Genomic DNA, 26616 nt, shown 5'->3' with positions numbered 1-26616 from the left:
TTTTATTTTTTATTTTTTTCCCCTTCTCTCTGGGAGAACATGGTGTTTCTTGCAGCCAAGCTGAGGTGGACAGAATGTGCCTCGTGCCCAGCCAGCCCTTCAGGGCAGAAGAACTGAAATCTTGAGCTTTGCTCTATATTTGTGGGAGTATTCCATTCATTGCAACTCATTACATTTTGTGGAACGTTGCATTCACTGCTGGGGTTCTTGTGCTGCAAAGATTTATTTTTTTTAAGGGCTGTTTAACTGAAGAGGTGCAAAATCTTTGCATCCTTGAGAGCTGGTAAAAAAATTTTGCTTCTAAATGACCTCTTCTGTTAATAACTTTATATTGGGAAGGGATCTGAGGAATGAATTTTAAAGTAGAATCGTTGGGAAATTGAATTTGATATCATAATTCAAGGAGGAGTGCACATTGCTTTATCTTCTCTAGGATTTCCCTTAATTTGGCTGATTTATAATTGAAACTGAAGAGGTGTAAAACTTTTGCATCCTTGAAAGCTGGTAAAAATATTTTGCTTCTAAAGAACCTCTTCTGTTAATAACTTTACCTCATTATATTGGGAAGAGAAGGGATCTCAGGAAAGAATTTTTAAGTAGAATCATTGTGAAGTTTAATTTGATCTCATAATTCAAGGAGGAGTGCACATTGCTTTATCTTCTCTAGGATTTCCCTTGATATGGCTGATTTATAATTAAAACACCATTGCATTTTCTTGGAGGAAAAAGCCCTCTGGAGGGGTTTACAATCCATGTCAGAAGCTGCTGTCAGATGTCCCTGAAGCCTCAGAAATTTTTGTATTAATGCCTGAGAAGCAATTGCATCCTTTCAGAAGAGGGGATCAGATATGGAATTATTCCTATAAAGAGAAAAACTGCAGTTATTTATATCCATTCACAAGCTGCACGTGGAGAAATCTCTTTTCAAACCCAAGCATGTAAAATGAGTCAGATTTTATTTGCCTGTGGGTCTGATATTCTCTCTCATGCAACCAACTGAATGTTCAGGTGGGAGCAGGAGTTCTCCAGCAACCCCATGGGGGGAAAAAAAAAGGAAAATTTAGGTGAGGAGCCTGCAGTGGGTTTGGTTCCTGCTTTTCCCCTCTGCTGAAGGTGCTGGAGTGATGGGCATGTGTAGGGCTGTCAAATAAAGTGTCTTGCACATTCATGTAAATAACAGTAGAAAAAATATGGATTAGAACCAGAGAGAGCTCCAAATGTCCCAGGAGGAGAACAACAGGATATCTTCATGGTGTTAAACCTATGGAATGTTCTGTGAGCAGAGGGAAAGGGTCAAAAGAAAGAGCGTGAAGGGTTTTCACTGCAGGAGAACAGGAAAGTTCTCAAGGAATATATTCCTGTACTGCTTTTTTTTTATTATTATTTATTTTTTTCTTCCCCTTTTGCCCCCATTTTCCTCCCCCATTTTCCTCCCCCATTTTCCTCCCCCATTTTCCTCCCCCATTTTCCTCCCCCATTTTCCTCCCCCATTTTCCTCCCCCATTTTCCTCCCCCATTTTCCTCCCCCATTTTCCTCCCCCATTTTCCTCCCCCATTTTCCTCCCCCATTTTCCTCCCCCATTTTCCTCCCCCATTTTCCTCCCCCATTTTCCTCCCCCATTTTCCTCCCCCATTTCCCCCCCCCCATTTTCCTCCCCCATTTTTCCCCCATTTCCCCTCCCATTTTCCCCCCATTTCCCCCCCCCCCCCATTTTTCCCCATTTCCCCCCCTTTTCCTGTCCAGCCTGGTCTTGGGCACTGCCAGAGATCCAGGAGCAGCCACAGCTGCTCTGGCCACCCTATTCCATGGCCTCAAAACCAAAAATTCCCTGTCATAAGTGTGTGTGTGAGCCCAGGAGGCTCTGCTGCTGAACCAGGATTGCTTCCTTTGGAAAGCAGGAGATTTTCCTAAATTGGGAAGAATTTTGCATCTTCAAGAGGGACTGTTCCCCTTGAAGACCTGAATTCCGTGGTGTTTTATTGCATTTAAACCCTTTTGCATCTCTAAAAATGAAATGTGGTGACAAAACCCAGGCATATCAGTAGATACAAGCCCAAAATGCAGATACAGCCCCACCTGATCCAGCTCAGCAGAAGAACCTCAGAGCCCCTTGCAGGGCCTGAGAGGAACTGGGGACGAGGGATGGAGGGACAGGACACAGGGAATGGCTTCCTGCTGGAAAAGTGACATTTAGATGGGAAAAAATCCCATTTAGATGGGAAAAAGTCGTATTTAGATGGGATTTTGGGCAGGAATTGTTCCCTGGCAGGAGAGGAGAAGGCTCCAGGGAGAGCTCAGAGCCCCTGGCAGGGCCCTAAAGGGGCTCCAGGAGAGGGACTGGGGACAAGGCCTGGAGGGACAGGACACAGGGAATGGCTTCCACTGGAAAAGTGACATTTAGATGGAGGAAAAAATTCCATTTAGATGGGAAAAAAGTCCCATTTAGATGGGATATTGGGCAGGAATTGTTCCCTGGTGCTCACCTGGAGAGGAGAAGGCTCCAGGGACACCTCAGAGCCCCTTGCAGGGCCTGAAGGGGCTCCAGGAGAGCTGGAGAGGAACTGAGGACAAGGCCTGGAGGGACAGGACACTGCCAAAGTGGAATTTAGATGGGCAAAAATTCCATTTAGATAGGAAAAATTCCTATTTAGATGGGATATTGGGCAGGAATTGCTCCCTGGCAGGAGAGGAGAAAGCTCCAGGGGAACCTCAGAGCCCCCTGAGGGCCCTAAAGGGGCTCCAGGAGAGCTGGAGAGGGACTGGGGACAAGGGATGGAGGGACAGGACCCAGGGAATGGCTCCCACTGGGAAAGGGGAGATTTTTGTGGGATATTGGGCAGGAATTGTTCCCTGGCAGGAACAATTCCCTGTGGAGGCCCTGGCACAGGGTGCCCAGAGCAGCTGGGGCTGCCCCTGCATCCCTGGCAGTGCCCAAGGCCAGGCTGGACAGGGCTGGGAGCACCTGGGACAGTGGGAGGTGTCCCTGCCATGGCAGGGCTGGCACTGGATGAGTTTTAAGGTCCCTTCCCACCCAACCCATCCTGTGATTTCTTCATGGCTCCCAAACAAGGGCCCAACACAAAATTCTGATGTATTTTGGACCCCACCTTGAGCAGAGCCAAGTCCCACCTTTGCCCCTGCTGCCTTTTCCCTGCCCTGCTGTGGAGGGGCTGGGCTGTAAATCAGCATTTTCTGGCATTTTTTTGGCATTTTGTGATTTTTCCCTCAATGCAGGCCTGGAGCAGCCCCACGTGCAGCCCCAGGGCAGCTGTGCTTAATGAGGGCTCTGTGCACAACCCACCACAAATCCTCCTAATAATGCTGGATGTCGACAGGGTCAGGAGGTCACCCTGGGCTGGGATAGATCAAACCCCACCAGAAAAATGCACTTTTAGCTGAGCCCAGCAGTTCCCGGTGGCGCCGGCGTCTCCAGGCCCTCATAAAAGTCCTGTCTGCAGCCATGGACTGCTGAGGAATAACAGCCACCAGCAGGGCCCTAAAATTATAAGGACAAATTAAATTGGCCTTTTTCATATTGTGGGGGGCTTAAAGAGACGGTGCTTGGCTTGTTACAGGAGGAGCAGGAAGCTGGGGAGCAGGGGTTACAAGCAGGAGTTTGGGCAAATTTCAGTGTTCAGAAAGAAGCAGGGCTGCTTGTTTTGTGTCATTCTAAATTATTATTATTATTATTATTATTATTATTATTATTATTATTATTATTATTATTTTCATATTTGTTAGTAGTAATTATTATTACAATTACTATAATATATATATAATATATCATATATATAGTATATTATATATAATAATTATTATAATTATTTGTTCCCATTTCCACAGAGATTTTAGCCTGCCATCTCAAAGTAACTTAAGATATACATATGATAATATATATTAATATTACATTAATATATATAATAATTATTAAATTTATTAGTAAGAATTATGAAAATAATAATAATTTAATTATTTGTCCCCATTTCTGCAGAGATTTTAGCTTGCAATCTCAAAGTAACTTAAGATATATATAATAATATATACTAATATTACATTATTGTATATAATAATTATTAAATTTATTAGTAAGAATTATGAAAATAATAATTATGAAAATAATAATTATGATAATAATTTGTTCCCATTTCCGCAGACATTTTAGCCTGTGATCTCAAAGTAACTTAAGAACATTAAAACCAAAATAAAAACAAACAAAAACAAAACCCCCTAAAACCCACAAAAACAAAAACCCAAACAAACAAACAAAGACTCACAAAATACCCCCACAAGAATATGTTTAAAAATGGGGTTGTCTGACAGAGGTTGAAGTAATGGGACAGTTTAGAGAATAGAATTATAGAATAGAGTGCTCTGGCCCTATCTTGGCTCTCCAAACTTTGATTAAAACACAAAAGTTCTTTTCCACAAACCCTCATCCTCCCCAGCTTCAGTATTAGGTATTTTCCACGTGCCAGATGCATTCTAAATACAAATTATCAAAACAATAATGCTTGATCAGGGAGGACAGTCACACTGTTGAGATGTTCCAAGGGCAGAAATCATAGGAGGAACTTTTGGAAAATTGAAAATGAAGGTTTGGAGATGTGGGAAGTGCCCTTAATTCGTGTGCAGATAAAAAGATAAAAATATAAAAAGTGGATGTGTGGGCCTGCCTAGTACAGTGCAAACCCCAAATTCCAAATCCCTGGGCCTGGAAGGGAGAGAAGCTGAGGAGCAGAGGCCTGGCCTGACCCCATTTGTCAGAGGAGGGTGCCTGGGGCTCTTTCAAATGGCTGCTCTTTTCAAATGGGAGGATTAATTTTCCTGGCAGGAGAATGGTTTGGATTTTTCAGCTGCTGGGAGGAGGGGACCTTCGATACCCAGGGAGATTCCCTGGTGGTCTGAGGGGTGTCAATAAATAAGAGACTTCATTGAGTGGGTTGGGGTCTCTGGGGTCTTGCTGGAGCCTTGGCACTGAAAACAATCTGGGAGCTGCTGGGTGAGATCATGAATGAGGCAGCAGCCGAGTCCAAGAGCCCTCAGCTGATGCACCTTGCAAGAATTCCTCAGCAGGACTCAGAAGTAACTTCAATCTCTTTGCATTTTCCCTCTCTTGCAAGAATTCCTCAGCAGGACTCAGAAGTAACTTCAATCTCTTTGCATTTTCCCTCTCTTGCAAGAATTCCTCAGCAGGACACAGGCAGGGACACACAGGTGGATTTTCCCTTTCTGCCACATGACAGCAATTTCAACCCCTTTGCATTTTCCCTCTCTTATGGAAACACCCTTTTCCAACAGAAGAAATCCCTGGAGTTTAGTGTCTGATGAGTTTTCTAAGCAGCCTGAAATCTTACTTCTTCTCTCATTTCTACCTGTTTTCTATAAAAGGAGATTAAACTAAAAATGACAATTTTAATTTTTTTTTTCGCCCCAGTTATTGATGAACAAGCAAATTGGGTTAAAAAGATATGAAGTGGATGGAAGAAAAGTCCTCTTTTATTTTGATGAGGTAATGGCTTTGTTTCTTATAATTATGTTGGATTTTAATGAGAGGCAAATGAGCAGGGGATGAGGCACAGGCAGGGTGTTGGGGGTCCCTCAGGGGTGAGGATCACCCTGCAGCTTTAAGTGGGTTTTGCTTGAGCTTCTTTTCCTGCAGGTGAGGTTCTGGTTTTGCTTGGAAACCAAAGTATAACAGAGGCAGGTGATTCCCTTCAGCCCATGGAGTGGTTTTGGGTGGATATCACTTAGAATTTTCCCTTGAAATAATCTGATTTTCAGGTCCAACTAGCAGTGCTAAATGCAGAATAATTTAGATCTCCCAGCGCAGACCTGAGAGTGGAAGGTGAGATCTCTCTTGGCTTGGTCAGCACCAGGAAATTGTCTGGTGGTTGTGGGCAAGACAGGGAGCACAGCTGGAGTGTCTGCCATGGCTCTGTGGCAAACATGAGTTTTAAAGGTCAGCAAAGCATCCTGCTTTATTCACCCTGTTTGGTTTTTATTCATTATCTCTGTCCCTGTACTTGGAGTATTGGAGGTGTCTTTGTGCTTGGCATTTGAGGCCAACAGATGCTGTGTTCATTTCTCTTCACTCCAAGTGGAGTTTTTGAGTGTTTTACCCTATTCCTCACAGATTCCCAGCCAGTGCATGACCTGTGTGAAGTTCCAAGCTTTCAGAGAGCACATAGTTGGGAAAACAGCCCCAGTTCCCATCAAAGTGTACGATTACTACGAGCCAGGTTTGTGCCTGATCCCCTCTGATCCCACCAGATCTCCTGGCATGAGGCTCATCTGTGATTTCTCCTCCTTGCTGCAGCTTTTGAAGCCACTCGTTTCTACAACGTGAGTGAGAACAGCCCCCTGGCCAGGGAGCTCTGTGATGGCCCAACCTGCAACGAGGTGGAAAGCTCAGCCAGCCAGTGGGTTGGTGAGTTACCCCAAAACCACACGGATCTTTAGGGAAAATGGGACCCACAACTGTTCTGAACTCAGAACATTTCTATTCTTTTATATATTTTTATATATATTTTTTTTATATATTTTATATATTTTATATATTTATATATATATTCTTTTATATATTTATATATAAATATATAAAATTATATATTATTATATAATATGTATAATATGATAAATTATATTTAGACAAATGTGTTTCGCTCTCTGTGTTAGTATAATAAAATAATATCATTTTTATATTATATTTATATATAAATATATAAAATTATATATTATTATATAATATGATAAATTAAATTTAGACAAATGTTGTGTTTCCCTCTCTGTATTAGCCTAATAAAATAATAGAATTTTAATATTATATTTATATATAAATATATAAAATTATATATTATTATATAATATGATAAATTATATTTAGACAGATGTTGTGTTTCACTCTGTTAGTGATAAATAAAATAATATAAATAATAAAATAATATAAAAATATATAAAATAATAATAAAAATATATAATACTAATATATAAAATAATAATATAAATAAATAATATAATATAATTTTATATTATATTTTTATATAGAAATATATAAAATTATATAATATAATATTATAAATTATATTTAGACAAATGTTGTGTTTCCCTCCATGTGTTAGTGGAAGTTTCACAAAGGTTTGGGGGTTGCAGTGTTAAAGTCAGGACAAACAGAGCAGTGGTGCTCTTCAGGCACTTAAGTGACTGTGATTTGCTCCAGAGGCAAAATAAAATGTCTAATTCTGGAATGGGGAGATGTGTCAGTAAATGAGGAGGTAAAAAATCCTCACCATGCAGTTTGATTTTCTTTCTCTCTAAGAGTTCTTACCATGAAATTTGGTTTTCTTTCTCTCCAGTATTTTGCAGTGGAGTTCCACAATTAACTGTGGAAAGATTGAACAATTTCATGCATCCATGAATGGAATAACTTGCCCCAGAAGCTGTTGCTCCTTTCAGTGCTCTGTGGCCAAACACCAGTTGCTTTATCCCAAGGCAACTTTTTTCCCAGAGCTTCTAACTCTATAAATTTGTAAATTCCCGTTAGAAATTTTTGACATTTCAACACAAAAACCTGATGATCAGTGCATCATTCCCATTCCACCTTCCCTGTGCTGTGCAAAACTGACTGGGCTTTGTTTAATCCCCAGGCTTTGTCCACTCTGGCCCTTGCAACAACATCTTTGGCTGCCTGGAGGACGAGCACTTCGAGCAGTGCCTGTGCTCGCGGGACTGCGGCTACGACGGCGAGCCCGTGTGTGCCTCCGACGGCCACATCTACCCCAACCACTGCCAGATGGAGGTGGCATCCTGCAGGAACAACACCAGGATAGAGCAGATGCCCATGTCTCAGTGCTCTTCTGCCTGTAGGTTTCGTTTCCTTCTCTTTTCTGTCGTGGTACGGCTGCTGGATGTCGCAAATCGTCATTCGAGCAAATTAATGTTCCACAGGTGTGGTAGGGAAAGGAGGAGAATTGTGAGCCTGCTCTTTGCTGTTTGTAGTACAGCTGATTAAGGGATAAGGGCAGCTGCTTTTCAGCTTGAAATAGCTGGTTTTCTGTTCTCATGGATACATGTTTTACCAGTCAGAATGAATTGAAGAGAAAGTGAGTGATACTGTTTGATCTGAAGTGAATATTCCTGGATAAAAATTAAATCCGTGAAATGTAGCATGCTTTGGAGATTCTGCAGGGGCTTTCAAGGTGGGTGTGTGTGTGGTGTATCAGGGAACTGATTACTCCACCTCTGGAAACGCAAACCTTTACTAGAGAAGCATTATTAATGAATTATGTGACAAATGAGTTTATTTTCCTTTGTATTTGTAGCCAAGAACTTACCAGAAGAAAGGGAGACACACTCCCACACAGCTGAGCAGCCCAGTGCTCCCCAGACTCCAGCAGGTAATGCAATACTTTTGCATTTCTCCAAAGGCTTTCTTAAATAAGGTTAAAGTCTGTCCTATCTCTGTACTAAGTACAAGTGGCTCTCAAGCACGTTTTAAATAAAGATGCTGAATTTCTCCATCTTATAGAAAAGATGCAATATTCAGAAATCAGAAAAAAGATGAAGAGGTCAGGGAAGCTGAGGATGAGAGGTATTCAGTAGCAGACAGCTCTCCTAGTCCTTTTCTTCCAGGAAATCATGCAGGAATCCTGCCCAGCTCAGCACCTGCAGGATTTAGATAATTGTTTCTAGGAGTGGACAACTGACCCTCCTATTTTCTCAGCCTTGCTGAGTTTGAACAACACACTCTCTGTGATCTTTTCTTCCACTATTAAGCTGGAAAGATCCCATTGAAAGCCAGGCTGATGTAATGTGTTCCAAAAAACAACTGTCAAGAGCCCAAACCACTGCAAGGACTCAAATCCAGGTGGATTAACTTTGTCCCTGCAGTTCTGTGCAGAAATGGGGCTGGCAGTCTTAGTTCTCTCAGAGCTGCTGTTTGGAATAAAGAGCCTTAGTGAACAAAAATGTTAAGGTCAGTGGATGGAGTAGCCAGGAATTTGGCTGCTCATTTTATTTGGTGCTTATGTTCGTGCACTTTTTTCCAAGACTCGTGTCGAACTCGCTCATGGCTCACAATAAATCTCACCAAGAAGCAGTGGAGGGTCAATAGAATAGCTTGTTTCATGCTGTTTCTAGTAAATAAACTGGTCTAGATTTTTCCTGGCTGCTTTCCACTCATTAATTTTCCCCTGGCCTCCAACTCTCCCAACAAATTGGTAAAACCAGTTAAACTCTTCAGGAGAAGAATTAAATTCAGGAGCTTTGTGGCTGCTCATGTCCTCTTGTGCACCACAGTCAAACTAGCACATGTCCAACAGGAGACACCAATTCTTTCCTTTCTGGACAGCAGCTGATGGACAGTTTTCTAATTAAGGTGCAAAAATATGGTGAATAATCCATTATCACATTTTCTTATGGTCATTCAGTCTTAGTGTTTAATGTCTCTACTACTTTCCTCTCCTTTTTTTTTTCCTGGACTTATTGTGAATATATTTATGTCTTGTTGCCCTTTATTCTATACACATGCCATGTGTTCAGCATGGAAAATTTGCAATCTGAACCCTTTCAAGCAGCATTCCCAAAGTGTTTCATTTGGGCACTGCTGGAATGTGAGGCCACACCAAGGTCTACAAAAATGGGGCTGCCATTACATAATTTTCAAATAAAAATTTGATATGATTATCTGGGGGAAAAAAAAAAAAAAGATGGAACTTGATGGTAATCCACAATCAAAAAAATGTTTAGAACAGAGTTTCTGAAATAATCTGCATTGAAGTCAAAGGAAAATCCCTCTGTGGTTTCTGTTCTGAATTGACAGAAACAGTGCTGGCTCAGAAGGAGCTAAAGGGGAAAATCTGATTATTTTGTGTGGCATTTTAATTCAGATTTTAGATGGACAAACTTGAGTGCCGTAAGGACTTTTGTCAAAGCACAGGCACTTGGAGCTGCCTTTGTCCTGGCATCTGGGAGTGCCCAAATTTCCTGGCAGGAGGATGCTGAGCTGAGAGCAACCATGGCAGAATGAGCATTCAGGAATCAAACTGACTAAATCCCAGCCCAGGAAAAGAGCCCAGCATGTGATTTCCATTAATCCTCAGGGCTCCTCTCAGGTCAAGCACACGGGACATGAATCAAAGTGCAGCAGATGAATGAGCCCCTCCTCAGGCAGCCTCTCCTGGGCTGCTGGAGCATGTGATGGGGTTAAGTCGGCTCAGGTGCTCCAGCAGGGGCTCTGCTGAGCCGTGCCTAAATCTGGGACTTCCTAAAGGGCTGCAAAACTCCAGGAGCCAAATCAAGCTCAGGGCAGGTTGGTGTAAAACCAACTGGGTGTGTTAATCTGCAGGAAATGCTGGGTTCTCAGAGAGGCACGTGGTGTTTGTGTTGTCTGGGAGCCTCCTGTGTTTGCCATGGGACTGGTGCAGCTCAGCTTGGGCTGGTGGATGCTTTAATTGAGATCTTTAATTGAGGAGCAAGCAGCTGCCTCCCAGCCATCAGTGGGAATTGCAGGATGTGTTGAGGCTCCCTCTGGACCCACAGTGAAGTTCCACACACGCCAGTGGGTTTGCAGGAATAAATTCCAGCTGTTCAAGATGAGTAATTGAACAGAGATGGCCCTGAAAGGTCAGGATGCAGAGCTGTTGCTGTTGTCAGAACATTTTAAAATGCCTTTCCAAAGCCTGCAGAGAGGCAGAATGGCTGAGGTTTGACCTTAAAACTTTTTTTGAACAGATGGGTGGGATCCTCTTTGCATCTGTAGATCCTCTGATTGCCAGGGAAGTTTGCAGGGTGACAGGACTCAGCTGTAATAACTCCTGTGTGAATCCCCTTCCTCAGCTGTTCCTTCTCAGGTGAATTACTGAGTCTCAAAAGGGTGGGACAGGAGTTTGATGAGTGGACCCAGCTCTGGGTGTGCTCATGTGCCTTCACAGCCTGCTGCACTATTTGTTTGGATAGAAAATCCTTGAGAAGGAGCTGAGTTACTGACTGGGGTCTCACTGAATTTCTGGCTGTGCCTTTCCTGAGATCCTTGTCACTCCTTGGCCACAAGGATCTGGGTGGATTTTGGAGCCTGTGGGATCCCCAGTAGCTCTGATAGTGCCTCTGTGATGCAGGGGTGCTTTGATTGCTTCCACACATCACTAACTCTCTGCTGTTCTTCTGCACACTGTGAGATGCAAGTGTCATGCAGGGGGCAGATGGCACAGGGGACTCACTCTGCACCCTGAAAATCTCTCCTCTGAGCAGGCACCTCAGGTAAGGAGAGCCCCACCTGGGTGGGGACGTGTCCTGTGTGCCCTCAGCTGGGCCTCATTCCATCAAACAAGTGGCAAAGCTGGAGGGACCCCCTGAGGGAGCAGCTCCCCTGGTCACTGAGCAGTGAAGGCAGCCAATTTGCTTCTCAGCCCAACAAGTGGGAAGGTTTTGGGGCCAGGAACCCACAGCAGAGCCATGGACTCCAGCCTGAGCGAGGAGCTGAGGCACCTCTGCCCCAGCACAGCCACACAGCACTGAAATTTCCATCCCTTTGTGTAGGGACAGACCCAGCACAGGCAGGAGCAGGAATTTCTCCTCTTCCCACTCCCTGCAGCCTCTGCTGACACTGGCAGGTCCCTCTGACCAGGCTGTGCCTCTGTGCTCCCTACCCAGAGGGCAGAACTGCAAGATAAATCTCCTCTGCCAAAGGCACTCAAGGCACAGCCACTGATGCTGGAGGACAATATTTTGCCATCACTGCTGTGATTCTGCATGGATTTGGTGGAAAACAACATCCAGGTGTATGGGGCAGCAGTGCTGGGGTATCAGTGCTGCTGTGAGCAGGAACCCCCCAGGCTCAGCTCTCTGGCCCCCTGCTTTTCCCCACACCCAAGCTCTTTGCACAGTTTTGCTCCAACAATCAGAAAGGGCCAATGGCTGGAACTGGAAGAAAGTTCTAAGTGGAATTATGACACTTTTGTTTTGTTTGTGGGGGGTTTTTTTGTTGTTTTTTTTTTTTTTTTAATTAAATGCCATCACCCACACCAGCTCCTACCAGGAGCATCAGCCTGAGCTCTGCTTCCAGGTGGAGTCATCCCCAAAATTCCCTGGCTGGTGTGTTCCCCACATGGCTGCAGCTCTTTCAGGACTGATTGAGCTGGCACAGGGCTGGTTTTCCTCTCCCCCCATCCCTGCTCAGCAAACATTGGCCGTGGCACAAACATTTGGGGCTGGGGGAGTGGTTTGTGTGCAGCAGGAAACCTCGGCCTGTGCTCTTTGCTTGGGCTCCAGAGCTGAATTCCTGGGAAGAGTCAGGCCTGTGATGTTCATCCCAGCCCTGGTGGACAGCAATCACCCATTCATAGAAGGAGCTCATGGTCTGGCAGGTTCTCCCAGGGAGGAGGCCAAGAAGGAGGGAACAGAGCCTGACTCCCCTGCCCAGAGCTGGGAGGATGTGGGAGGCAACAGGGAAGATCCTTCAGATATTTTCTTTCTAGAGAACAAACATTTTCAAAGGCCTTGATGAGTGTTCTCTTTAAATCAAGCCAGCTTTGGGCAGGCTGGGGATTTTTCCTCCCTGCAATAATTCTGCCTCAGAGCTTGCTTTGGTTTGGATTAAAGCAGTGTACACAGGAAGGATGGACAGCTGAGCTGGCTCGAGGAGCACTTTAGGAAACACAAATTTGCTGCTGTTCCTGGAAGTTTTATCTGATGGGTTTGAACTTCAGCACCTCAGTTAATTCCATGCTCAAAAAGGGGACTTTTTCCAAACTACATTGCCCTTTATCTTGCAGTTCTGCCCTCTGGGTAGGGAGCACAGAGGCACAGCCTGGTCAGAGGGACCTGCCAGTGTCAGCAGAGGCTGCAGGGAGTGGGAAGAGGAGAAATTCCTGCTCCTGCCTGTGCTGGGTCTGTCCCTGCACAAAGGGATGGAAATTTCAGTGCTGTGTGGCTGTGCTGGGGCAGAGGCGCCTCAGCTCCTCCCTCAGGCTGGAGTCCATGGCTCTGCTGTGGGTTCCTGGCCCCAAAACCTTCCCACTTGTTGGGCTGAGAAGCAAATTGGCTGCCTTCACTGCTCAGTGACCAGGGGAGCTGCTCCCTCAGGGGGTCCCTCCAGCTTTGCCACTTGTTTGATGGAATGAGGCCCAGCTGAGGGCACACAGGACACGTCCCCACCCAGGTGGGGCTCTCCTTACCTGAGGTGCCTGCTCAGAGGAGAGATTTTCAGGGTGCAGAGTGAGTCCCCTGTGCCATCTGCCCTCTGCATGACACTTGCATCTCACTGTGTGCAGCCCTCAGGCTGATGGGTTTGAACTCCAGCACCTCAGTCCATTCCACGCTGGAAAAGGAAATTTTTTTCAAACTACATTGCCCTTTGCCTCCCTTTATTTTCCTTTCCCCCCTTGTTTTCTCTTTCTTTTCCCCCTTGTTTCTCATTCTTTCCCTCTTGTTTTCTCCTTCTTTCTCCCCTTTTTCTCCTTCTTTCTCTCCTTTTTTCTCCTTCTTTCCCCCTTGTTTCTTCTTCTATTCCCCCTTGTTTCTCCTTCATTCTCTCATTGTTTCTCCTTCCTCCTTGTTTCTCCTTCTTCCCCCTCCTTGTTTTCTCATTTCCCCTCCTTGCTTCCTCCTTAAGGAAAGGATTTTTCAGACAATATGATGGCTACACAGGGGTAGAGGGCATCCTTTGAATTCTGCCAATCACTCAACCCTTCTGGAATTCCAGGACTGACAGACAGTGCTGGGAGGGGAAAGGAGAAGTGACTGACACACCTGGGAGGGGAAAGGAGAGGTGACTGACACACCTGGGAGGGGAAAGGAGAGGTGGCTGACACACCTGGGAGGGGAAAGGAGAGGTGGCTGACACACCTGGGAGGGAATCATCAGAGAGGGACCGGGTTCTGAGGTAAACCCTGAAATCACACCGCAACACCCTGGTGTCCCTGATTAAAACCCCTTCCTCCTGCTGCCCTGCCCTGCTCCTGCAGCTCCTGCAGCTCTGGCTCCCCCAGCAGCCGAGGAGGGGCCCCCCCTGCACACAGACCTGTCCTACTACTCCTACGAGTACGACCCCGACGCCTTCGCCGTGGAGGGCGACGCGTTCGAGCTGGTGGCAGAGCTGAGCACGGCCAGCACCTCCAGGGGAGGGGACAGCAGCCAGGCTGAGGCCACCCCAGCAGAATGGTGAGTCCACAGAGGGCCAGGGGGCTGCTCTGAGCCACCTCTGGTGTCCTTGTGCTAGACAGTTCCCCAAAAAGGGAATGGGGCAGCTGTAAGAGGCTCTGGGACCTCATCGCCAGGGGAATGGAGTGATCTGTCACCTGGTGTGTTCAGCTGGAGCAGAGGAGCCCAGGGAAGGTGGGCAGGAGAAATGGACGTGGATCTTGCTTTGGGGTGACAGGGACAGGAGCCCAGCAAGGGCTGGAGCTGGGCCAGGCCTTGGCATGGAGCTCAGGGCAAGGTTCTGCCCCCCAAGGCTGCTGGGCACTGCCCAGGCTCCCCAGGGAATGGTGCCAAGGCTGCCACAGCTCCAGGAGCCTTTGGACACAGAATTCACAGAATTCCAGAATCACTGGGTTGGAAGAGACCTTCGAGATCATCGAGTCCAACCCAGCCCCAGCACCTCAACTGAACCCTGGCACCCAGAGCCACATCCAGGCTTTGTTAAACACACCCAGGGATGGGGACTCCACCACCTCCCCGGGCAGCCATTCCAGAGCTTTATCACCCTTTCCATGAAAAACTAAAAGAATGATAAATTTTTCCTGGTATCCAACCTATATTTTTTTCCTAATATCCTAATTAGGTTTTTCCTCATGTCCTACCTATAGGATAGGATCTTGCCAACTTCCTGATATCCAACCTATATTTTTTTCCTGCTATCCAACCTGTATTTCCCTTGGCACAGTTGAGGCTGTGTGCTCTGGTTCTGTCAGTTCCTGGAGAAAGAGCCCAGCCCCAGCTGAGCACAGGCACCTTTCAGGAGCTGCAGAGAGTGATGAGGGCACCCCTGAGTCTCCTTTTCTCCAGGCTGAGCACCCCCAGCTCCCTCAGTTGTTCCTCACAGGGTTTGTGTTCCCAGCCCCTCACTGACAGAGCCCTCAGGGGTGCTCAGGGTGGGGTTTTTGGGGTGTCTGTGCAGGGACAGGGGCTGCATTTGATCCCTGAGGGTCCCTCCCAGCTGTGACCCTTTCAGCTTTCCCCAGGTTCAGTGATATCTCACAAAGATGCATCACAGCAAGGTGACTTTTCTTCCTTGTGTTCTCTTCCCCACAGAAATACATAATTTAAATAAAGAGAAGAGGCTCAGAATCGACTCCTGTATGAGTTTGCTCCTCCAGATGACCTGCTGCAGAACAGAACCTGAATGATGACTACTTCCTGATGCCCTCAGAACTGTAGGCTTTGCTGCCCCACGGGGCAGATCTGGAGCTCTAAGGGGGACACTCAGAGTTATTTTTCTGTCCATTTTCCTGCCTTCTTGTGCATCCTCTTTGGAGCCCTCCCAGTGATGAGAGACCAATATGCTGTGCCCTCTAGGTGAGAAAAATAGGGGCTGGAATTCAAACTTTTATAGAGCATTTCCAAGTGTTTTCTCTGCTATCAGGATTTTCTGCAAATGCCATTTCCTAGCTACACTTAGAAGCTAAGTCCAGGCCTTGTGCTTAGCTGAACTGCTGTTTGAGGAAAGAAGGCTGAGAAATTTTTTGCTCAAATTACAATAATAAAAAATCAGTGTGTTTTGCCAATTATGCCATAGCAAGAGGCTGCTCATCTTCCCCAGCCCATCAGCCTGCACCCACGAGAGAAACACTTCCCTGTGGCTCCACTATTCAGGGGGGTACATTTTACCTGAGGAAGCTGAAATCCACTGCCAGGGCTGAAAGGCTTCATGTCTGCTGCTGTTTGCAGCCTCAGCAGAGGCAGGGCTGAGGTGGGGGAGCCCTCTTTGTGTTGCACTATGTGCTGACAGGGGCTGCTTGCAGCCTTCTCAGCCCCTTTCTCCTCAAAGCCTGGCCTGAGAATGAACCTGGCCCAGGCACAGCCCTTTTCAATGTTTGCCTGACTTCACCAAGCCCTTTTATTTTGCTCCCACTGGCATCCAGCACAGCATGTTCTGCTCCTGGTACTCCCTGGCCAGGCCCTGGCTCTGCTGGCCAGCACCAATCCCTGGTGTCACAGGCCGGACTCCCTCGGTCTGACCTGCCCCAAGCAACGTGGCAAAACTTAAAAAGAAAAGCTTTGTGTTTCCAAAAGTGCAGGAGCCAAGATTTTTGAGTTTCCCTTCCTGCCTGGAGCAGCATTGTTCTCTTTGGAGGAGTTACATGCAATTGCCTCTTGCAAAATAGTGTTAATATTTTATCTTCCCACTTCTATTGTTACCAGGACCCAGAGCAGGGTGGAAACTCCTTTTGAGGGTGTTTATTGGTGAATGGAAACAGAAAAAAAAAAAAAGCCCAGCTCCATTCATTTTTAAGGCTTGTTTACACAGGAACCATGACAAGAATATATCCCAGTATAGACATTCCATTCCAGAATAAAGGCAAGTTTATTCCAGAAAAATGTCCACATGGGGACAAGCAGGAGGTATCCCAGAGGTTGGGCATGTGTAGTTTCCAGTCCTTTTTGTCTGGGGCCAGACATTTGCAGAATGCAGTTGACATGATGAAGGTCTGGGTCTTGAAGTTCCCAGAAATTTCTGAGCTGCCTCAGAAGTTGGCAGCTGTGCCAGCCTCCCCTCGTGGGGATCCTGCTGGGATGAGGGTCCAGGGTGTGCAGGGGCAGATCCTGCCCTCACCCTGGCAGCTGCATTCCTGCCTGGCAGGTAAATTAATGCCTTTCAACTAAATTCCACCTCCTGCAAGCAACTGTCCTGGCAGGCCCTGGCTATTGTGTACACACACAGGACTGAGTCAATATTTATCCCTGGGTAAATAACAGGCCTAGTGTGAGCTGCAACAAGATTCCTTTTTTCTTTTTTTTCTTTTTTTTCTTTTTTTTCTTTTTTTTTTTTTCCCCTTTTCTAAACCTCAGAAGTGCACAATACAAACCCTGCTGTTTGCTGGTTCAGGCTGCAGCTGTTTGGTGCTGTGAGTTGGAGGATGAGGCATTTGGTCACCCTGGTGATGGCTGTGGTTGCCTTCATCCAGGAGCTGGGGCCTGTGCTCTGGATTCCTCAGTCCCTTTCTGGTGTTCCTCTCCTGCTCTCTCTCACCCATTGTGCGCCCAGTGAATGCTTCTGGAGAGGTGTTTGAAGTCATTTGAAATTGCTTGGTCCTCTCACAGATCCTTGGGCACTCAGACCTCCCCCTGGGGATGAGGAGGTGATGGTGGGGAGCTCCAGCCAAGAATTAAACCTGCATTTCTTCACTTTCCTCAGGCTGTGGGACATGTAATGTCCTAATTCCAGCTGCAGACATCCCCCTGCTGCTGCCAGGTAAATAATTCCTGCTGGTGGTGCCAGCCCATCAATCAGGGCCTTGTCTGAAGGATCTCTGTGCCAATGCTTGAAGCAGAGGAGTCTGGCTTCTGCTTTACAATTCAAAGTAAAGCCAGAGAGCCCTGGACCCTCAGAAGGCAAAGGCAGAGCAGCTTTAATGTCCTCAGAGCCAGACAGAGCAGGGCAGTGTGTGGGAGGGGATGGGACAGGATTTCTGGATCCTGACTTCACCCCCAGCCTTGGCACTTCCAGTCCCTCTGCTCTTGGCAGCCTCTGCCTCCTCCTGCTCTTGCTACACCAAAGCAGCTCCTCTTTGTGGCTAAAAAGAAAAAAGGTGATTTTATTGAAGGAAATGAATCAAGGAACCTGCAGTTCCACCACTGTGGTTTATACAGGAGTAAAGGAGGTCTCTGCTCCCTTCTCCACCCCAGCTGAGGGTCCAGAGCTTTCCCCTGTCCCACATTTGCAGTTCATCTTTCTTGTAACCATCATTCATTCTTATCTAGGGGGGAAAAAAATCATAGATTATTTTTCCTCCATTGTTCAACATCCTGCTTGGAATACAGAAACTGTAGGACTGGATCCCTGAGCAGCACTGGACACAGCACAGCTGAACAGACTCAAAGCCACTCACAGGCTTGGACCCAGCTCTGCTCAGTCTCCCTCCTGTCCCTGAGAGCACAAAGACATCTCAGGCTCCCACTTTGTGCACCTCAGCCAGGCAGTTTAGACAGAAGGATTTGTTTTATTTTATTTTTCCACCAAGGAAAAGACCAGCTGGGTGCTAGAAAGCCAGTGCCAGCAAGGCCAGCAGCTGCTGCTGCTGCTGCTTGGGTTATTTCTGGCTTAGAGACTTTGCCTCCCTCTGTCAGAGATATTTCTCCTTTCCTTTTCCTGATGGTCCCTCACTGCAAAAGGAGAGAAGTGCCAGTGGGTTTGTAAGACACAGAAATCTCTTCTTCCATCCAGTTCTGTGACTGAATAGCTGCAGCAGTGCTAGTTATCAGTGATTGATGCTTGCAATCCTTTCGAGGAAATTAATATTTATATATTTGTAACTGTACATTATGCAGAGTAATCATTACCATGGTATTTATTTTAAAACAATAGTTCCCCTTGTTCTTTCTTGTCCTGTGTTTTGGTCTTGCCTCTTCCCCTCCTTCTTAATCAGCCTCAGTAGAAAGCAAATACCAGAAGAATGTTCAGCTTGCTCGAAGAACATCCCTGACACACCAGCACTTGCTTTGCTCACACTGACTGTTGACATTTAATGCACAATAACCTGGTTTTCATTATTGTGAATAGAGAAACTCTTTAGAAAACCTCTACCAGCCTGGCTTTGGGTTTGGGTTTGGGGTTTTTCTAAGTCTCTGTTGTTTCTGACTGAGTGCCTAGCACCTGGAGCCCAGCTTTATGTTTCCCCTGCCTTTTGCCCCCACAGGTACACACAAACAGCTCTCTGACCAGTTGTTGGTTTGTTCACACACATCTTAGCAAGTCTGAGTCCAGAAAAGTGTTTGGTTTAGATTCTGATAAATATTTTATTAAAAACTGATTTTAAGACAATCCTCTCTGCCTCTTATTCACGCTTTATGTTGTCAAGCCTGTGCTGGGAAAATGAAAGAATTAAGGAGCTCTAAAGAGGTTTATTGCTCATTTTCTACCTGGCTGCTCACAGAGCTGTGCCCCAGTTGTGTCTGAGAGATGAGCTGGCTGCATTTTGTCAGATTTGCAGTAGATTCCAACAAACAACAAACCTGAGCACCTCTTTGATCAGAGCCAGCTTTTGGCTGTGGGTGACATTACACAAAGGGAGTGTGGAGTACCAGAGGCATTGCTCCATTCCTACTTTACTATTTCCCTCCATGAGACGTAATTTTTTTACAAAATCCATTAACACAACCTTTGCCTCAAAGAAATGATGGATGCCAAGGCTGATTTGCAAAAACAGGGATGAGTGAAGGAGATTTTTACACCTTTTACCAACAGTGGGCTGACATTGCTGACAAATCAAGCCAAGAATGCTTTTGCTACACAAGCCAGCACTCTGCACTCTTTTGACAGACTGGTTTAGTTCAGGGGAGTACCTTTTGAAACATTTAGAAATTTGGTTTTGCAATGATGGGTCTTTTTTTTGTTTTAGGGGAAGGGAAAATATGCATTTAAATATGCACTTCAATATGCATTTAAGGACAGAGAGCAAGCCAGGAGCAGGACTAGCAGGCAGAGAGCAGCCAGGTTAGGGACACCAGACCCAGCTGAGGAACATCTCTGGTGGTGTGGGGCCAGCTGAGAAGTGTCCCAATGCAGGATGGATGTGTCCAGCACTCAGCATCTTGTCTGGGCAAAGAACCCCACAGCCTGGCTTTATTCATCCTTATCTGTGCAAACAGGGAAAAGCACTTGGCCCCTGGGAAACGCTGTTCTGGGTGAAACTTGTGGAATTCCAGGGCTGAATTCCTCTTATCCCCTCTGTGTGCACGATGAGTGCCCTGGCAGCAGCCAGCCGGGCTAGAGGCTCACACCAGCGAGTGCTTGGAGCGGGGCAGCGTTTCCTTGGAGGTCTTCAGGGACGTGGTGGTTTTCTTGCTGCCCCTGAACACTCTCCTCCTCACCTTCTCCCGAAAATCCTCCGACACGTAGTAATAGACGAAGGGATCGGCGCAGCTGTTGAAGGTGCTGAGGGCCAGGCTGAGCATGTAGCTGAGGTACAGCCGGCCGTGCAGCCTGGAGCAGGGGCTGGAGTAGTGAAGCAGCAGCAGGATGTTGCTGGGGGCATAAAAAACCACCAGGGTGACCACCATGAGGGCCGTGAGCTTGGCAGCGTGGCCGTAGCGGCCGCCCCCGCGCAGGAGGACGCGCAGCACCGCGCCCGAGCTCAGCACCAGCAGCACCAGCGGCAGCAGGAAGGCACAGGAGATCAGCACCACGAAATAATAGAAGTAAAACCCATCATCTTCATGCCTGGGCAGGACATCGTGGCACAGCGTGAGGCCTGCCCCGAGCAGGGGGTAGGATTGCTGCTGCAGGGCCAGGGGCAGTGTCAGGGCCGCAGAGCAGAGCCAGACCCCAGCACAGGCGCTGGCGGCCAAGGCGGGAGTGCGGAAAGCACGGGAGGAGAAGGGGTGAGCCACGGCCAGGTAGCGATCCAGGCTGATGCAGCCGAGCAGCAGCACGGAGCAGTACATGTTGCCATAGAACAGGGCCGTGGTGAGGCGGCACAGCCCTTCCCCGAAGGGCCAGTGGTTGCCCAGGAAGTAGTAGGAGATCTTGAAGGGCAGCACGGAGGTGAGCAGCAGGTCTGCCGTGGCCAGGTTCATCAGGAACACGGTGGGGGCCCGGCGCTCGGCACGCGTGGCCAGCACCCACAGGGCCAGGGCGTTGGAGGGCAGCCCCAGCAGGAACACCAGGACATACAGACACGGGATGAGGCGCACGGTGATGGCGCTGCCCAGCTGGGCACGGGTGGCCTTGGGGATCAGCAGGTAGGTGACGTTGTTGACTGTGGCCTGGTCCCCTGGGATGGCTCGGGGACAAGGGGTGACCTCTGGAGTGCTGGCCTGCTCGCTGGTGCTGTTCTGGGAGTAATCTGGGGGGGAAGGCAGCCTGTTACTCACTCAGGATGTTACACACTCAGCCTGTTACACACTCAGCCTGTTCCTCACTCAGCTCATTCCTCACTCAGCCTGTTCCTCACTCAGCCTGTTCCTCACTCAGCCTGTTACACACTCAGCCTGTTACACACTCAGCCTGTTCCTCATTCAGCTCATTCCTCACTCAGCCTGTTCCTTACCCAGCCTGTTCCTCACTCAGCCTGTTCCTCACTCAGCCTGTTCCTCACTCAGCCTGTTCCACACTCAGCCTATTCCCCATTCAGCCTGTTCCACACTCAGCCTGTTCCTTACCCAGCCTGTTACACACTCAGCCTGTTGCACACTCAGCTTGTTCCTCACTCTGCCTCTTCCTCAGCTGGCCACTGAGCACACATCTTACCCCAAAGGCTGCCCTTTGTCTTTTCTGTTGAGGTCCCTGCAACTGGGAATGTTCTGGAAAGGCTGTTGAGTGACAGGCACAAAAAGCTGGCTGGCAGAGTTAGGTGTGCAGGAGCCACCCTCAGCCACCTTTATGAGAACAGCCCTGATTCCTTTGCCCTGTGGTTTCCCACAGCTCACAAATGGACTGTGATGCTCTACAGCCATCAGCAGGCCTGGGGATCCAGAGAGCAATTCCTCCGTAAATCCATGAACAGGCCTGGGGATCCACAGAGAAATTCCTCTCTACAGCCATCACCAGGCCTGGGAATCCAGAAATTCCCCTATATAGCCATAAACAGGCCTGGGGATCCAGATAAAAATTCCCCTGTACAGCCATGAACAGGCCTGGGAATCCAGAAATTCCCATGTACAGCCATGAACAGGCCTGGGAATCCAGAGAACAATTCCTCTGTAAATCCATGAACAGGCCTGGGGATCCACAGAGAAATTCCTCTGGAAATCCATGAACAGACCTGGAAATCCAGAGAGAAATTCCTCTCTACAGCCATGAACAGGCCTGGGAATCCAGAAATTTCCATGTATGGCCATGAACAGGCCGGGGAATCCAGAGAACAATTCCTCTGCTGGGCTTCCACAACAATCTGAAATTCTGGAGCCACTCCAATGTAAAGTTGTGGCTCTGGGTGTATAATTAGCTGAAGATTTAGCTTTTGAGTCCTTTCTGGTTTACTGCTCCTCTCTTTTTCCTTTCTCTTTCTAGTTTCTTCCACCCCAGCTTCTTTTTCTGCTGCATCACCTCTGTTCAACAAGAGCCCACACGAAGCTCTATCAGAGCATCCTCCCATGTGAACCCATTAAAAAATGAGCTTTCAGGGATCTTACAAAGATCCAAACACCCAGCACTTTAACAAGCAGCAGCTCTGCACCCAAAGCAGACACTCACCATCATAGTCTGAGGCCAGGCAGAGTCCCCAGAGGGCACAGCAGAGCAGGAGCTGCCCGTTCCCAAGGGTGCCCATGGCAATGCAGGGTCTGGCAGAGCCCAGAGCTGTGTGGGAGCAGCAGCAGCAGCAGCAGCAGAAGGGACCCTGCTTACGCATTTCCTGCTCCTGCTGCTCCTTAACTCTCGGAAGGAACGGGGCAGGATGAGGGGATGGAGGGGCTGGCACCGCTGGACACCCCCAGCGTCAGAGTGGGACTGGGAGGGGCTTCTTCACCCAGGCCTGAAGTGTTTTAGAGCTGCACTTCATCCTCAGAGTGGCTCAAGTGACTCATCTGGGTGTCCTTCCTGCCCTGGAATATTCCTGGAAATAACAAATGTGGGGTTTGGTCTGCACACGAACAGAACCCACGCAGCTCAGCCCATGGAAATGCTGAGCATCCTCCCACGACAGAGACCTGAGTGGCTCTGTGGGTGAGCTGAGGTCCTTTCTAGAGCCTGAGTCACGTTTGCTGGTGCTACAAACAGGGAGATATCCCAGACACCAGAGCTGCAGACCACCCAGACCTGCCAGTGATTCCAGGGGGCTCCTGCAGCCCTGTGTTCTGGCAGTGCAAGGGTTTCAGTGTCAGCCTTGCAGCCTCCAGATCAGGCTGGGCCCTTCAGAGCTCCCTTTTATTCCCTTTTATTCCTGGCTAAACAGCACCAAGCTCCTGCACCTTTTAGTGCAGAGGATTGTCAAAAGTCCTCTGGGTTGGAGCTCTTTGCACTGGAAAGCAGCAGCAGGAGCACCATGACACACCAAGGGTGGGTGGCAGAGAGAGGAGATGCTTTGCTTCCTCTGATAAAGCACTGGGACAGGGAGAGCAGCTCCAAGCAGCAGGAAAGGGGCCTGCAAAGGGCACTCAGGAAGTCCCTGCTGGTGGGGAGATAATGGGGAGCTCCAGCCATTCCTGCCCCACAAAAAGCTGCTTTTCCCCACAGCTGAGCAGTCCCACCCTGCACAATCCCCACTCTGCCTGGGATAAGAACTCAGAGCAGCACATGGAGCTGCAAACAGCCCTGATGATGCTGTAACAGGGCCTGGCAGAGGTTAAATGAGCCTTAAGAGCCTTTGCTGCCAGGTTCCCCTTGCTCTAAGCCCCAGAGCAGGTCCCTTCTGTGCTCTGCTCTGGGAAGCTCCTAAACCTTGGGTAGATGGTTGTTGATTGCTGCCCTGAGATGTGCAGGATGTCTCTGTTTCAGCCCGTGCAGCTGAAGAACGAGTCTGGACTCTTCACTTTTCGGTCTTGAAGTTGTTTATTAATTCTTCTCTATAAAATTTTCTTTCTGCCCAGCCGAGGTCTGCTCAGCAGGGCAGCCACAGGCACTCTTTGTGTTGTCTTTTTATACTACAAACTACATATAACATATTTACACTTAATTCCCAATACCTATCACCTGTGTTAGACAGTGCACTTCTACTCTAAACCAATCCCAAAGTGCCAACATCACTGCAGAAAATGGAGAACAAGAAGAAGAAAGGCTGGACACGCTCAGATTCCTCCATCTTGTCCCCATAACCCCCATACCAAAAATCCTAAAATCTACATTTTCACCCTGTGATCGTTTTATTATTATATTGTTCAAATCTCTGTGACTTTCAGGTCCTCATACAAAGCTGGCAACTTGCACCAGGGGTCACAATCAAATCCCCAGGTGCTCTGGGCTGTGCCAGGGTCTCCGAGCCCCTCAGCAACTCTGGGCACCCAGAGGGATGCACTGAGCTCTGACACCTAAATCCTGTCCCATCTCCTGTGTCAGAGCCCCAGTGTGGCATGGGCCAGTGGGACAGGAGGTGCTGGGCTCTGGGCTGTGCTCTGCAGCCCTTGCCTGGCCCTGCAGGGAAGGAAGGAAGGACAGGAGCTGGAGCCCAGGCAGTAGGAACTGTGAATTTGCTTTGGCAAGCCGAGGAGCAGCTCGTTTCTTTCTCCTCGCCTCATGAATGGCCTCTTCTGTGAAGGTTGCAAATCTGAGCCTGGCTGCTGTTTGATGAGATTCTTCTATTCCAAGGAGAAAATGATCCTATTTCCTTTGCTTTCACCATATTCCCACATCCCTGTGCCGAGCGTGTCAAGAGGTGGAGTTGCACTGGCAGGGAGAGGGAAGATGCAATGTTAGATGTTTTGCTTTTGTGATTCTCTCAGGATTTATGAACCATTGCAGAATGACTCATGTGGCCACATATTTTCCATGCCTCAGCCAGGATCCTTTCCATGCTCTGTATGCAAAAAATTAGCCATAATCAGGTTCAGATAGTGTGCAAATCACAGCCCTGCTTCCTATGGGCAGGTCTCTGGAATGGAGCAGAGGGGGGTTACTCATCTCTGTATCCTTCATTTTTCAGATGCTGTGTGATCTTTAGTGACTGCCTTAGATGCAGAACAGCTTGCCTGAAAATTCTGATGCCAGAGGTTTGTCACGGCTTGTTAACATCTCTTTAAGTCGTGTGATCCCTGCCCTGTGGGGTAACAATTTGGTTTTAAAGTAATTCATTGTGCAATAGATCATCTCCTGGGAGCGGGGGCTCTTCCATTCCGTGGCTCTGAACCCAAAAGATGTAATGCTGGAAATCAGGCTGGGGATTTCAGAGCTCAGAGGGAGGGTGCAAACCCCACCTGGCCTGTCCCATTCATCTTGGAGGCTTGGAAGAGCAAACTGTGGTGGGTAAAGGATGGGATTCACTGTGGCTGCTCTGTTCCAGCAGCTCCAGGGGTTCCTGAGCAGCAGCTTGGAGCTGGTTCTGCAGGTTCTGCACGTTCAAGGTGCCCTCAAATCTCTGACACAGGTCCCCTCCTTCTCCCTGGGCCAGCCTGAGACTCTCCATGGCTCCAGGGAATCCTCTCCTCTCCTCCTGGTCGTGCCACAGCCCTCCCGATCCTCTGCGATCCCACCCTGGGTGATCCCAGACTTTCTCCTCAGCCCCACCCTGCTCAGGGAGGCTTTTCAGAGCTGCTCTTCTGCCTGCTGGCAGTTTCCACTTCACACCATTAAAGTCCACGTGAAGACATTTCCCAGGAAATGAAGCTTATTAACACCCCTACAGCTCAGTGCTCTGGAATAGCTTTTTGGGGGGCCTTTCTCAGTAAAACAGTGACAGTGGGGTGGGGGTTACCTGGTCTGACACAGCCTCATCATCACCATCACCATCACCATCATCATCATCATCATCATCATCATCACCATCACCATCATCACCATCACCATCATCATCATCATTCCTTTTCAGCATCAGGACCCTTTGCATTCATTCTTTATGAAGAATGAATCCTCTTTAGCACAGGCTGGGAGTTGTTTAGTTAACTAGGAGTTTAATTAACTCCTCTTTAGCACAGGTTAGGAGTTGTTTAGTTAACTAGTTTAGTTAACTCCTCTTTAGCACAGGTTGGGAGTTGTTTAGTTAACTAGGAGCTTAATTAACTCCTCTTTAGCACAGGTTAGGAGCTGCTAGAGTTTAATTTAGTCTGTGAATTGAATTCGTTTGTACTAATCCAGAGGAATGGCTAAAACATGAAGAAAACCTCAATTTGTGGTTGCATACAGTTCCAGTCTCTCTCACTGGTTCACAGCCTCAACTCTCCCAGTGCATCCCTGTGATGAGGAAACAATTAAAAAACATCCTGGAATGTTAAATGCTGAACTCAGGTACTCCCTTTAGCAACTCTAATTGTGCAAACCATTTATACCTATCCCATCCTGCAAACCTGGAGGATGTTTTTAAGCTGTTTGCTGTTGTCCCCTCCACTCCAAGATCTCTCATGTCACATCTGGCTGTGCAGCACAGGGACCGTCCCCTTTGTGAGAGGGCCAAGAGAAGACTTGTGCAAAGTGGGCTGTGTCCTCTGAGACCCCCCCACCACCATTTTAATCCAATTATTCTGTGCACAGAGGATTGTTCTGGGGAGAACAAGAGCTTGTTTCCCTGTGAGTGAGCAGGGGGCAGCCCAGAGAGCAGAGCTGCCTTTTGTTATGGCAACGGAAGTGTTGGGGATGATGTCAAGGAAACTCCTATCAGCTCTGGGTCACATCACTACAGCTTCATTTGCAAAATCCACTCATTCATTTGTCCTGCAGAGCTCACAGGGAGCACACTTAAACATGTTATTAGCCAGGAATTTGGGGAGGCTGAGGGAAAGGCGGGTGGAGGGTTATTTTCATGCTTGCACTTGTGTTGTCTTAACCTGTAGCAGATGTGCTTGTGGGGCTGGGAACTGGGATCAGCCCCTTCTCC

The 26616-nt window shown here is 47.8% G+C and overlaps 2 protein-coding genes across 3 annotated transcripts in view; one reads left to right on the top strand and one right to left on the bottom strand.

Moving 5' to 3' along the window:
* Positions 1–18977, top strand: part of CPAMD8 (C3 and PZP like alpha-2-macroglobulin domain containing 8) — a 69053-nt gene extending 50076 nt beyond the window's left edge. For both annotated transcript variants that reach the window (XM_071451774.1, XM_071451773.1), the window contains exons 37-43: positions 5436–5510; positions 6135–6240; positions 6318–6428; positions 7645–7860; positions 8320–8394; positions 13960–14155; positions 15248–18977. In XM_071451774.1, coding sequence (XP_071307875.1) covers positions 5436–5510; positions 6135–6240; positions 6318–6428; positions 7645–7860; positions 8320–8394; positions 13960–14155; position 15248 — 780 coding nt within the window. In that variant the 3' untranslated portion in view covers positions 15249–18977. The remainder of the gene's footprint in view (positions 1–5435; positions 5511–6134; positions 6241–6317; positions 6429–7644; positions 7861–8319; positions 8395–13959; positions 14156–15247) is intronic.
* F2RL3 (F2R like thrombin or trypsin receptor 3) lies at positions 18928–22469 on the bottom strand. Its single transcript, XM_071451775.1, has 2 exons — positions 22350–22469; positions 18928–21000 (listed from the first exon to the last, which is right to left on the bottom strand). The coding sequence occupies exons 1-2, from the start codon at positions 22423–22425 to the stop codon at positions 19931–19933; spliced, it is 1146 nt and encodes a 381-aa protein (XP_071307876.1). The 5' UTR covers positions 22426–22469; the 3' UTR covers positions 18928–19930.
* Positions 22470–26616: the final 4147 nt, after the last annotated feature.

The sequence above is a fragment of the Agelaius tricolor genome, unplaced genomic scaffold, assembly GCF_023055355.1.
Source record: "Agelaius tricolor isolate 1412-34295 unplaced genomic scaffold, bAgeTri1.0.p SCAF_33, whole genome shotgun sequence".
Lineage (NCBI taxonomy): Eukaryota > Metazoa > Chordata > Aves > Passeriformes > Icteridae > Agelaius > Agelaius tricolor.
This window is presented reverse-complemented; position numbering and strand designations above follow the sequence as displayed.

What these genes read in the sequence shown, in the direction of transcription:
- F2RL3 (XM_071451775.1), bottom strand. Translation starts at nt 22,425, where the DNA reads ATGGGCACCCTTGGGAACGGGCAGCTCCTGCTCTGCTGTGCCCTCTGG. An exon ending in CCTGGCCTCAGACTATGATG is followed by an intron (nt 21,001 to 22,349) that starts GTGAGTGTCTGC and finishes CTTCCCCCCCAG; the next exon opens with ATTACTCCCAGAACAGCACC.